Below are 12,500 nucleotides of genomic sequence, written 5' to 3' on the forward strand. Positions count from 1 at the left end.
CATTTAAGGCACTGGGCTGCAAAGGTAGGGAGTTCCTTCAAGACCTTAATATATGTATGTGGTATATCTCTTATATATATATATATATATCTCTCCTCATATATATATATATATTATTACAAGTTATATATAGACATAATATCTATATATATATATATATATATATATTAATACAAGTTATATCATAGACGTATATATATATATATATATATATATATATATATTATTCCACAGGATATGCTAATCCTCTGGATGACCCATAGACATGACTGTGAATATATCTAGTGCAGTAGTGTGATCTGTGTGATGATATTATTGATATTGTGATGTGTCTGTCTTATGGTGTTATGTCCTGTGTCTGATGATGATCGCACTTATGATAGTGATATGTCATGATGACGATAATTATTGATAGTGATGTATATTGATGATGCGTGTGAAACTTATTGGTGATGATGCTAATGATGATATTGATGATGATATGCTTGTGCATATGATGATGATGATGATGATGATATGTATTGATGATGGTATCATGATATTTGATGATGAGATGAGAGAGTGAGATGATGTGTGATGATATTTTGATGATGGACGGTTTGAGTATTGATGATGATTGTGTGGTTGTGATGATGATGATGATGATGATGATGATGATGATGATGATGATGATGATGAGTTATGATGATGATATGATGATGATGATGATGATGATGATGAGGTATTGATGGTGGGTGTTGGTGATTGATTGATGATGTTGATGATGATGTATGATATGTGATGATGATGATGATGTATGTGATGATGATGATGATGATGATATGTTTCGGTATGATTGTGATGATGATGATGATGGTGGGAGATGTGATGAGAGATATGATGATGTTGAGATGATGTTGTGATGATGGTATTGATATGTTGGTGATGATGTGTGATGATGTGATGATGATGTTATGTGTGTGATGATGATGTGATGGATGAGTTGATATGATGGAGTGATGATGATGAGATGATATGTATGATATTAGAGAGAAGTGAGAGATGGTGTTTTGTTGATGATTGATGATGATATTGATGATGATGATGATGATTATTTGTGGGGATGGTAGATGATATGTGTGATATGATGATTTTTTGTGGGATATGTGTTGTTTGTGGTGTGATGTGTGGTTGGGGGTGGTGGTTTTTAGTATTGTGGTGGGCCTGTGTTATGGATGAGAGAGATGATGATGGTGGGGTGATGTGATGTGGGGGTTGAGATGATGTGATGATGTGGGGGTGTGTGTTGAGATGATGTGTGGGAGTTTATGGTTGTGATGATGATGATGATATTGATAAGTTATGGATGTGTGTGGGGGTGAGATGATGATGTGTGATGATATTGTGTTTGTGTTTATTGTGATGATATTGTGATGATGATGATGATGTTGTGTTGTGTGGTGGTTGTGATGTGTGTGATGTTGTGTATAATTTGTTTATGTGTTGTTTTTTTTTGTGTGTGTGTGTGTATGTGTGTATTGTGGTATTGATTTTTGGGTTGATATGGGTGTTGTTGTGTGTTGTGTGGTGTTGTGTGTGTGTGTGTGTGTGGTGTGTGGTGTGTGTGTGGGTGGGGGTGTGTGTGTGTGTGTGTGTTGGTGTGTGTGTGTGTGTGTGTGTGTGGGTGTGGTGTGTGGTGTGGTGTGTGTGGGGGTGGGGGGGGTGGGGGGCTGTGTGGGGGTGGGGGTGTGTGGTGGGTGGGTGTGGTGGTGTGTGTGTGTGTGTGTGTGTGGGGGGTGGTGTGTGGGGGGGGGGGGGGGGGGGGGGGGGGGGGGGGGGGGGGGGGGGGGGGGGGGGGGGGGGGGGGGGGGGGGGGGGGGGGGGGGGGGGGGGGGGGGGGGGGGGGGGGGGGGGGGGGGTGTATGGGGTGGTGGTGTGTGGTGTGTGTGTGTGGGTACTCACGTAGCTCTGAGCAACTAGTCTCCCAAAGTTCATGCTCCGATCTCTTCTTCGCCTCCACGATGTTACACTGAGACAAAACTCTACCACCGTTACTTAAGCCTGCAAACCTGCCAGAAGAAGAATTGGTCACCTAAAAACCTTTTGTCTCCTTTCCTTCCTTCATTTCGTCTCCTTAAATCCTTCCTTCCTTCCTTTTGTCTCCTTTCCCCCTTTCCTTCCTTCCTTTCATCTCCTTTCCTTTCATCTCCTTAAACCCTTCCTTTCCTTTCTTTCGTCTCCTTTCCTTCCTTCCTTTCGTCTCCTTTCCGTCCTTCCTTTCATCTCCTTTCCTTCCTTTCATCTACTTTTCTTCCTTTCCTTTCCTTCCTTTTGCCTCCTTTCCTTCCTTCCTTTCGTCTCCTTAAACCCTTCCTTTGCTTTCTTTCCTTCCTTTCATCTCCTTTCCTTCCTTTCGTCTCCTTTCCTTCCTTCCTTTCGTCTCCTTTCCTTCCTTTCGTCTCCTTTCCTTCCTTTTGTCTCCTTTCCTTCCTTTATTCTCCTTTCCTTCCTGTCGTCTCCTTTCCTTCCTGTCGTCTCCTTTCCTTCCTTTATTCTCCTTTCCTTCCTGTCGTCTCCTTTCCTTCCTTTAGTCTCCTTTCCTTCCTGTCATCTCCTTTCCTTCCTTTAGTCTTCTTTCCTTCCTTTCCTTCCTGTCGTCTCCTTTCCTTCCTTTATTCTCCTTTCCTTCCTTTCGTCTCCTTTCCTTCCTTTAGTCTCCTTTCCTTCCTGTCGTCTCCTTTCCTTCCTTTAGTCTCCTTTCCTTCCTGTCATCTCCTTTCCTTCCTTTAGTCTTCTTTCCTTCCTGTCGTCTCCTTTCCTTCCTTTCGTCTCCTTTCCTTTCCTTCCTTTCTCTCCTTTCCTTCCTTTCGTCTCCTTTCCTTCCTTTTGTCTCCTTTCCTTCCTTTATTCTCCTTTCCTTCCTGTCGTCTCCTTTCCTCCTTTCCTTCCTTCCTTTATTCTCCTTTCCTTCCTTTCGTCTCCTTTCCTTCCTTTTGTCTCCTTTCCTTCCTTTATTCTCCTTTCCTTCCTTTCCTTCCTGTCGTCTCCTTTCCTTCCTTTATTCTCCTTTCCTTCCTTTTGTCTCCTTTCCTTCCTTTATTCTCCTTTCCTTCCTGTCGTCTCCTTTCCTTCCTTTATTCTCCTTTCCTTCCTTTCCTTCCTTTTGTCTCCTTTCCTTCCTTTATTCTCCTTTCCTTCCTGTCGTCTCCTTTCCTTCCTTTATTCTCCTTTCCTTCCTTTCCTTCCTGTCGTCTCCTTTCCTTCCTTTATTCTCCTTTCCTTCCTTTTGTCTCCTTTCCTTCCTTTATTCTCCTTTCCTTCCTGTCGTCTCCTTTCCTTCCTTTAGTCTCCTTTCCTTCCTGTCGTCTCCTTTCCTTCCTTTATTCTCCTTTCCTTCCTGTCGTCTCCTTTCCTTCCTTCCTTTCCTCCCTCAGACGTTACCTTCCTGATGGTGGCGCTGTATTGTCCCATCATGCTCTGGTCGATGCCGTCGATCAGCCGCACGCGCTCACAGACGCTCTCCGTCGTCATGGAGCTGAGCAGGACGGCCGGCGCGCCCGAAACCACCGAGGCCGAGCCCTGAACACAGACAACCGCAGGTTCGATTCCCAGAAATATTAAACATGTCTGGAAACTAAATCTTAAACGTTTTTCTAAAATGTAGTTTCCAGTGTGTTAGAACTACAGGAAGTGAGAGGCCATTAGTGAGGTTTCTATTCGACACAGAACACACACACGTTCAGATAAACTTTAGACATTAAAGCTGCAAAAACACATTTTAGTTCAAGAGTTCAATACAGGAAAACACAAGCTGCAAAAATAACTAAATTAATACTATAATATTATGGGATGGATCCCTACAGAGATAGACCTTTTAGTTAAAGAGTAAGATCCTTTTAGTTTAACATGAAACAGCCCCGAAATCACCATCACCAAACTCCACCAGACTCCATGTAAATAATCAGGACTTTTATCATCGTAAATCACACGTCATTGAAAGTGGACAGAAACTAAATAAAACTACCAAAAGCCGTCTTGGTTCATCTTTCCACTGTTCCAACAATCACCACTCTGGTTTGGTTGAAATAAACCCTTAATTCACCCATTTACATGTGGAGATATGCGCGGCTCTATACACGCTTAAAAGTCCTGATTATTTACGGAGTCTGGTGGAGATATCGGGCTCTATACACGCTAAAAGTCCTGATTATTTACATGGAGTCTGGTGGAGATATGCTGGCTCTATACACGCCAAAAGTCCTGATTATTTACATGGAGTCTGGTGGAGATATGCTGGCTCTATTACATGCTAAAAGTCCTGATTATTTACATGGAGTCTGGTGGAGATATGCTGGCTCTATACACGCTAAAAGTCCTGATTATTTACATGGAGTCTGTTGGAGATATGCTGGCTCTATACACGCTAAAAGTCCTGATTATTTACATGGAGTCTGTTGGAGATATGCTGGCTCTATACACACTAAAAGTCCTGATTATTTACATGGAGTCTGGTAGAGATATGCTGGCTCTATACAGGCTAAAAGTCCTGATTATTTACATGGAGTCTGGTGGAGATATGCTGGCTCTATGAGCACATCAAACATGTCAACAACTACTCTACTGAGGCTACAGGTGAGTCCAGGCAAGGTGCATGCTGGGAGTTGTAGTAGAGGGAGTTAGTCTGTAGATACAGAGAGGGAAGGAAGGAAGGAAGGAGGGAGGGAGGGAGAGTCCAATACCTGCTTCTTTTTCAAAGATGAAACCTTATACTGCAGACAGACAGACAGACAGACAGACAGACAGACAGACAGACAGGGAATGAAACATCTGGAAAACAAGGTGGCTGGCACAAAGTGGAAATGGTTTCTGACTGACTTCAGTTTTAGAGCATCAGAAATCAAAAATTAAACTTCTGCACATTTGAAAAGGAAGCGGAGGGAGCGTGAAAGGCGGCGACAGCAGAAGAAGAAAACAAAGGAACTAAAAGCAGGGCATGCTGGGAAGTTTTAACAGATTTTTTTTTTTAAAGTTGTGTTAAGTAAGTTAAATACAAAAAATGGGTAAACGTTCTTTCCATATACCAATTTAGGAGTTAAATGTTTAATTAAATCAACAAAGGGTAGTCCCTGTGTGTGTAGGCATCCTCACCAACGTCCAGCGATTAAACATCCCCCATCCGGTGGCAGTAGGCTGAAGGTGTTGTATGGGGGTGCCGGTGTGGTGGTGTGCCCCCTAGGGTGACAGGGGATAAAAGAAAACACACCAACGAAGACGGAGAGGGAAAAAAGTGAGAAGAAAGAAAAGAAGAAAAAGAAGGAAAAGAAGAAAAAAAGAAAACAGCAAAAAAGAAAGAAAAAAAAGGTATTCCATAAGTAGTAGTAGTGTGATATAAGAAGTATAATAGAAGAAGAGAAGGTGTGGTAAAGAAGTGGTAGTATGAGAAGTAGTATAATATTAGTAGTAGTAGTAGAAGAAGAGAAGTATAACCTATAAGAAGTATAATATAAGATAAATATGAAGTGTAATATGTGAGTATAATACAAGATGTGTTCCTGTGTGTGTGTGTCTAATTCTAGGAGTTAAAATGTTGACTTTAAAAAGCACAAAAACATTGTTTTCTAACTTTCTTGTTTCAGCTAAATCTGAAGGAATAAGTGGATTATTTGATTAGTTGTTGGACAGAAGAATAAGTAGAAGTATAAGAAGTATTATATAAGATAAGAAGTATAATATAAGAAGTGTAATATAAGAAGAGAAGTATAATATAAGAAGAGAAGTATAATATAAGAAGTATAATATAAGAAGAGAAGTATAATATAAGAAGTATAATATAAGAAGAGAAGTATAATATAAGAAGTATAATATAAGAAGAGAAGTATAATATAAGAAGTATAATATAAGAAGTATTATATAAGAAGTATAATATAAGAAGTATAATATAAGAAGTATTATATAAGAAGAGAAGTATAAAAAGATATAATATAAGAAGAGAAGTATAATATAAGAGTATAATATAAGAAGAGAAGTATAATATAAGAAGTATAATATAAGAAGTATTATATAAGAAGTATAATATAAGAAGTATAATATAAGAAGTATAATAAAGTAATATATAAGAAGTATAATATAAGAAGTATAATATAAGAAGTATTATATAAGAAGTATAATATAAGAAGAATATAAGAAGTATAATATAAGAAGTATTATATAAGAAGTATAATATAAGAAGTATAATATAAGAAGTATTATATAAGAAGTATAATATAAGAAGTATTATATAAGAAGTATAATATAAAAAGTATAATATAAGAAGTATAATATAAAAGTATAATATAAGAAGTATAATATAAGAAGTATAATATAAAAGTATAATATAAGAAGTTATATAATAAAAGTATAATATAAGAAGTATAATATAAGAAGTAAAATATAAAAAGTATAATATAAGAAGTATTATATAAGAAGTATAACAATAATATAAGAATATAATATAAATATAATATAAAAGTTATATAAAATATATAAAAGATAAAAGTTAAAAGTATAATATAAGAAGTATAATATAAAAGTATAATATAAGAAGTATAATATAAAAGTATTATATAAAAAGTATAATATAAGAAGTATTATATAAGAAGTATAATATAAGAAGTATAATATAAGAAGTATTATATAAGAAGTATAATATAAAGTATTATATAAGAAGTATAATATAAGAAGTATAATATAAGAAGTATAATATAAGAAGTATTATATAAGAAGTATAATATAAGAAGTATAATATAAGAAGTATTATATAAGAAGTATAATATAAGAAGTATAATATAAGAAGTATAATATAAGAAGTATTATATAAGAATATAATATAAAAGTATAATATAAGAAGTATAATATAAAAGTATAATATAAGTATAATATAAGAGTATTATATAAGAAGTATAATATAAGAAGTATAGTATAAGAAGTATTTAGTAAGAGGGCTAACCAGTACAGCGGTGTTTTACTCACAGGAGTGCCGTGGCGCCCCGCTGGTGGCGTTTGGACGCATGGCGGGTGGAGGTGAGATGGGTGGCTGCTGGTAAACATGATGGGGGAAATATGGCTGAAGGGAGGAGGGGGAGGAGGAGGGGGGGGGAGGGAGGAGGGGGGGAGGGGGGGGAGGGAGGGGGGGAGGGGGGAGAAAACCCAAATAATGATCATGGAGATGATTCGACTCAAACAGCAAGAAGGAGGCAAATAAAAACCTCAAAAAGAGGCAGAATGTGAGCTGATAGTTAGAGGTGTGGAACAGTGGGGGGAAAAGATGAAAACACACACACACACACACACACACACACACACACACACACACACACACACACACACACACACACATGAACACACACACACACACACACACAACACACACACACACACACACACACAGACAGACAGACAGAAACACACACACACACAGACAGACACACACAGACAGACAGACAGACACACACAGATAGACAGACACACACACACACACAGATAGACAGACACACACACACACACAGACACACACACACAGACAGACACACACACACACACAGATAGACAGACAGACACAGACAGACAGAAACATACACACACACACACACACACACACACACACAAACACACAAAGACACACACACACACACACACAGAGACACACACACACACACACACACACAGACACACACACACAGACAGACACACACACACACACACACACACAGACACACACACAGACACACACACACACACACACACAGACACACACACACACACAGACACACACACACACACGGCAGCAAAAAACCCAAATAATGTTCATGAAGATGATTGGACTCAAACAACAACAACAACAAGGACCCAAATAAACCAGAGACCAGAATCAGGACCTGGTCCTGAACCCAGCAGGGCTGGTGGGTCAGACTGTCGGCTTTAGGGCGCCGAACATCGGAAATAGCGCCAAAAAAAGAAGTCGTAAAAGCTGCAGAGCCCAGTTTAAAGGTGCCCTGCCACGTATTTAAAGGTGCCCTGCCACGTATTTAAAGGTGCCCTGCCACGTATTTAAAGGTGCCCTGCCACATATTTAAAGGTGCCCTGCCACATATTTAAAGGTGCCCTGCCACATATTTAAAGGTGCCCTGCCACATATTTAAAGGTGCCCTGCCACATATTTAAAGGTGCCCTGCCACATATTTAAAGGTGCCCTGCCACGTATTTAAAGGTGCCCTGCCACATATTTAAAGGTGCCCTGCCACATATTTAAAGGTGCCTGCCACATATTTAAAGGTGCCCTGCCACATATTTAAAGGTGCCCTGCCACATATTTAAAGGTGCCCTGCCACACGTAGTTAAAGGTGCCCTGCCACATATTTAAAGGTGCCCTGCCACATATTTAAAGGTGCCCTGCCACGTATTTAAAGGTGCCCTGCCACGTATTTAAAGGTGCCCTGCCACATATTTAAAGGTGCCCTGCCACATATGTAAAGGTGCCCTGCCACATAGTTAAAGGTGCCCTGCCACGTATTTAAAGGTGCCCTGCCACGTATTTAAAGGTGCCCTGCCACATATTTAAAGGTGCCCTGCCACGCGTATTTCATGACTTTGTGGTGATGTCTGAAGGTCTACCATGGACTCTGTAACCTTGGTTACCTTGTTTCAAGCCATTCTACCGCGGTATAGAAAGCCTGCAGGAAGACTCGGCTCGATTTCTGCCAGTTCTCATTAATATTCAACGAGCTAAGCTGTTTGAATCTGATTGGCTAACAGCTAGCCAATGAGAGCCTGGCTGTCAGCATCCTTTACCCAGCCCAACTGGGCGAGCTCATGAATAGTAATGAGCTCAGGCAGTATGATGTCAGACTGACATCATATATATATATATATATATATATATATATGTCCTGGCATCCTTAAAGGGCCAGGACACACTGTCCACTCGTCTGATTGGTTAAAGGGCAGGTAGAGTTGTTAAAGGGCATCCTTAAAGGGCCAGGACACACTGTCCTCTCGTCTGATTGGTTAAAGGGCAGGTAGAGTTGTTAAAGGGCCAGGACACACTGTCCCCTCGTCTGATTGGTTAAAGGGCAGGTAGAGTTGTTAAAGGGCATCCTTAAAGGGCCAGGACACACTGTCCCCTCGTCTGATTGGTTAAAGGGCAGGTAGAGTTGTTAAAGGGCATCCTTAAAGGGCCAGGACACACTGTCCCCTCGTCTGATTGGTTAAAGGGCAGGTAGAGTTGTTAAAGGGCATCCTTAAAGGGCCAGGACACACTGTCCCCCGTCTGATTGGTTAAAGGGCAGGTAGATATAAAGGGCCAGGACACCCGTCCCCCGCCTGATTGGTTAAAGGGCGTAGAGGAAAGCATCCCAAAGGACCAACCGTCCTCGCCTGATTGGTAAAGGGCAGGGCCAGCAGCCAGAACCGACCACCCCATTGCTTAAAGGGCAGGAAGAGTTGTTAAGGGCCAGACGCTGCGCCCTGATTGCTAAAGGCACAGCACCTGCACCACTGCCTGATCACAGGTAGAGTTGTTAAAGGGCATCCTTAAAGGGAGGACACAGTCCCCTCTGATTGGTAAAGGGGTGGGTAGAAGTAGAGAGATGGTTGAAAGGGAAGGTGTTAAAGAGGACACGCTTCCCCCGCCTGATTGGTTAAAGGGGGTAGAGGACAACACAGCCTCTGATGGGGGGTAGGGGCCCACTGTAAAGGGTCCTGTGTACCTGACAATTGACCCTTTAGAGGGGGGGGAGGGGGGGGGGGGGGGGGAGGGGGGGGGGGGGGAGAGAGAGAGAGAGGGGAGAGAGAGAGAGAGGGAGAGAGAGAGGAGAGGAGAGAGAGAGGGGAGAGAGAGAGAGAGAGGAGAGAGAGAGAGGGGAGGAGAGAGAGAGAGGGAGAGAGAGGGAGAGGAGAGAGGAGAGAGGAGGAGAGGGAGAGAGAGGGAGGAGGAGAGAGAGGAGAGAGAGGAGAGAGAGAGGAGAGAGGAGGAGAGGAGAGGAGAGGAGAGAGGAAAGGAGAGAGAGAGCAGGAGAGGAGGAAGCAGAAGGAGAAAGGAGGAAGCGGTGACCGACCCCTGAGTTTGGGGTCCAGGTAGACAGCACTGCACATGATGTCCCTGAGTTTGGGGTCCAGGTAGACAGTAGTACCTGCATGATCTCCCTGAGTTTGGGGGTCCAGGTAGACGGTGTTACCTGCTATGGTCTCCTGAGTTTGGGGGTCCAGGTAGACAGTGTTACTTGCTATGATCTCCCTGAGTTTGGGGGTCCAGGTAGACCGTGTTACCTGCCATGATTCCCTGAGTTTGGGGGTCCAGGTAGACAGTGTTACCTGCTATGATCTCCCTGAGTTTGGGGGTCCAGTAGACAGTGTTACCTGCTATGGTCTCCCTGAGTTTGGGGGTCCAGGTAGACAGTGTTACCTGCTATGATCTCCCTGAGTTTGGGGTCCAGTGACAGTGTTACCTGCTATGATGTCCCTGAGTTTGGGGGTCCAGGTAGACAGTGTTACCTGCTATGATCTCCCTGAGTTTGGGGGTCCAGGTAGACAGTGTTACCTGCTATGTCTCCTGTGGGAGTTGACAGTGTACCTGCTATCCTGAGTTTGGGGCCAGGTAGACAGTGTTACCTGCTATGTTCCCTGAGTTTGGGGGTATAGCGTGTTACCTGTATGATCTCCGAGTTTGGGGCAGGTAACAGTGTTACCTGCTATGATCCTGAGTTTTGAGGAACAGTGTTACCTGCTATGATTCCTGAGTTTGGGGGTCCAGGTAGACAGTGTTACCTGCGTATTGCTCCCTGAGTTTGGGGGTCCAGGTAGACAGTGTTACCTGTATGGTCCGAGTTTGGGGCGGTTGACAGTGTACTACTTATGATTCCTGAGTTTGGGGGTCCAGTAGACAGTGTTACCTGCCATGGTCTCCTGAGTTTGGGGGCCGGTGTAGACGTGATAACCTGCTATGATGTCCCTGAGTTTGGGGGTCCAGGTAGACAGTGTTACCTGCCATGATCTCCCTGAGTTTGGGGGTCCAGGTAGACAGTGTTACCTGCTATGATCTCCCTGAGTTTGGGGGTCCAGGTAGACAGTGTTACCTGCTATGATGTCCCTGAGTTTGGGGGTCCAGGTAGACAGTGTTACCTGCTATGATCTCCCTGAGTTTGGGGGTCCAGGTAGACAGTGTTACCTGCTGTGATGTCCCTGAATTTGGGGGTCCAGGTAGACAGTGTTACCTGCTGTGATGTCCCTGAGTTTGGGGGTCCAGGTAGACAGTGTTACCTGCCATGATCTCCTGAGTTTGGGGGTCCAGGTAGACAGTGTTCCTGCTGTGATGTCCCTGAGTTTGGGGGTCCAGGTAGAAGTGTTACTGGTTTGGGGCGGGTAGACAGTGTTACCTGCTATGATGTCCCTGAGTTTGGGGGTCCAGGTTGACAGTGTTACCTGCTATGATGTCCCTGAGTTTGGGGGTACAGGTAGACAGTGTTACCTGCTATGATCTCCCTGAGTTTGGGGGTCCAGGTAGACAGTGTTACCCCCCCTGAGTTTGGGGGTCAGTACAGTGTTACTGCTATGATCTCCTGAGTTTGGGGGTCCAGGTAGACAGTGTCCTGCTGTGATGTCCCTGAGTTTGGGGGTCCAGGTAGACAGTGTTACCTGCTGTGATGTCCCTGAGTTTGGGGGTCCAGGTTGACAGTGTTACCTGCCATGATCTCCCTGAGTTTGGGGGTCCAGGTAGACAGTGTTACCTGCTGTGATGTCCCTGAGTTTGGGGGTCCAGGTTGACAGTGTTACCTGCTATGATGTCCCTGAGTTTGGGGGTCCAGGTAGACAGTGTTACCTGCTATGGTCTCCCTGAGTTTGGGGGTCCAGGTAGACAGTGTTACCTGCTATGGTCACCCTGAGTTTGGGGGTCCAGGTTGACAGTGTTACCTGCCATGATCTCCCTGAGTTTGGGGGTCCAGGTAGACAGTGTTACCTGCCATGATCTCCCTGAGTTTGGGGGTCCAGGTAGACCGTATAACCTGCTATGATCTCCCTGAGTTTGGGGGTCCAGGTAGACAGTGTTACCTGCCATGATCTCCCTGAGTTTGGGGGTCCAGGTAGACAGTGTTACCTGCTATGATCTCCCTGAGTTTGGGGGTCCAGGTAGACAGTGTTACCTGCTATGATGTCCCTGAGTTTGGGGGTCCAGGTAGACAGTGTTACCTGCTATGATCTCCCTGAGTTTGGGGGTCCAGGTAGACAGTGTTACCTGCTGTGATGTCCCTGAATTTGGGGGTCCAGGTAGACAGTGTTACCTGCTGTGATGTCCCTGAGTTTGGGGGTCCAGGTTGACAGTGTTACCTGCCATGATCTCCCTGAGTTTGGGGGTCCAGGTAGACAGTGTTTCCTGCTGTGATGTCCCTGAGTTTGGGGGTCCAGGTAGACAGTGTTACCTGCTGTGATGTCCCTGAGTTTGGGGGTCCAGGTAGACAGTGTTACCTGCTATGATGTCCCTGAGTTTGGGG

General features: G+C 43.5%; 1 protein-coding gene and 1 long non-coding RNA gene across 2 annotated transcripts in view; both read right to left on the reverse strand.

Annotated features, from left to right (window-relative positions):
• Nucleotides 1-3,351: 3,351 nt before the first annotated feature.
• The window catches only part of LOC120554765 (kinase D-interacting substrate of 220 kDa B-like), a gene marked incomplete at its 3' end in the record, with an annotated part of 31,901 nt that continues 22,752 nt past the window's right edge, over nucleotides 3,352-12,500 (reverse strand). The window contains exons 19-28 of the mRNA XM_039793796.1: nucleotides 12,245-12,442; nucleotides 11,877-12,074; nucleotides 11,180-11,401; nucleotides 10,905-10,963; nucleotides 10,507-10,564; nucleotides 10,071-10,294; nucleotides 9,503-9,645; nucleotides 5,128-5,211; nucleotides 4,719-4,883; nucleotides 3,352-3,558 (exon numbers count right to left, since the gene is read on the reverse strand). Of these exons, the coding sequence (XP_039649730.1) occupies nucleotides 3,352-3,558; nucleotides 4,719-4,883; nucleotides 5,128-5,211; nucleotides 9,503-9,645; nucleotides 10,071-10,294; nucleotides 10,507-10,564; nucleotides 10,905-10,963; nucleotides 11,180-11,401; nucleotides 11,877-12,074; nucleotides 12,245-12,442 (1,558 nt within the window). The remainder of the gene's footprint in view (nucleotides 3,559-4,718; nucleotides 4,884-5,127; nucleotides 5,212-9,502; nucleotides 9,646-10,070; nucleotides 10,295-10,506; nucleotides 10,565-10,904; nucleotides 10,964-11,179; nucleotides 11,402-11,876; nucleotides 12,075-12,244; nucleotides 12,443-12,500) is intronic.
• The window catches only part of LOC120554702, a 2,203-nt gene continuing 103 nt past the window's right edge, over nucleotides 10,401-12,500 (reverse strand). Inside the window, exons 1-3 of the long non-coding RNA XR_005638560.1 lie at nucleotides 11,831-12,500; nucleotides 10,461-10,552; nucleotides 10,401-10,417 (exon numbers count right to left, since the gene is read on the reverse strand). The exon at nucleotides 11,831-12,500 is cut by the window's right edge and continues 103 nt beyond it. This is a non-coding gene — a long non-coding RNA (uncharacterized LOC120554702). The remainder of the gene's footprint in view (nucleotides 10,418-10,460; nucleotides 10,553-11,830) is intronic.

The sequence above is a fragment of the Perca fluviatilis genome, chromosome 24, assembly GCF_010015445.1.
Source record: "Perca fluviatilis chromosome 24, GENO_Pfluv_1.0, whole genome shotgun sequence".
NCBI lineage: Eukaryota > Metazoa > Chordata > Actinopteri > Perciformes > Percidae > Perca > Perca fluviatilis.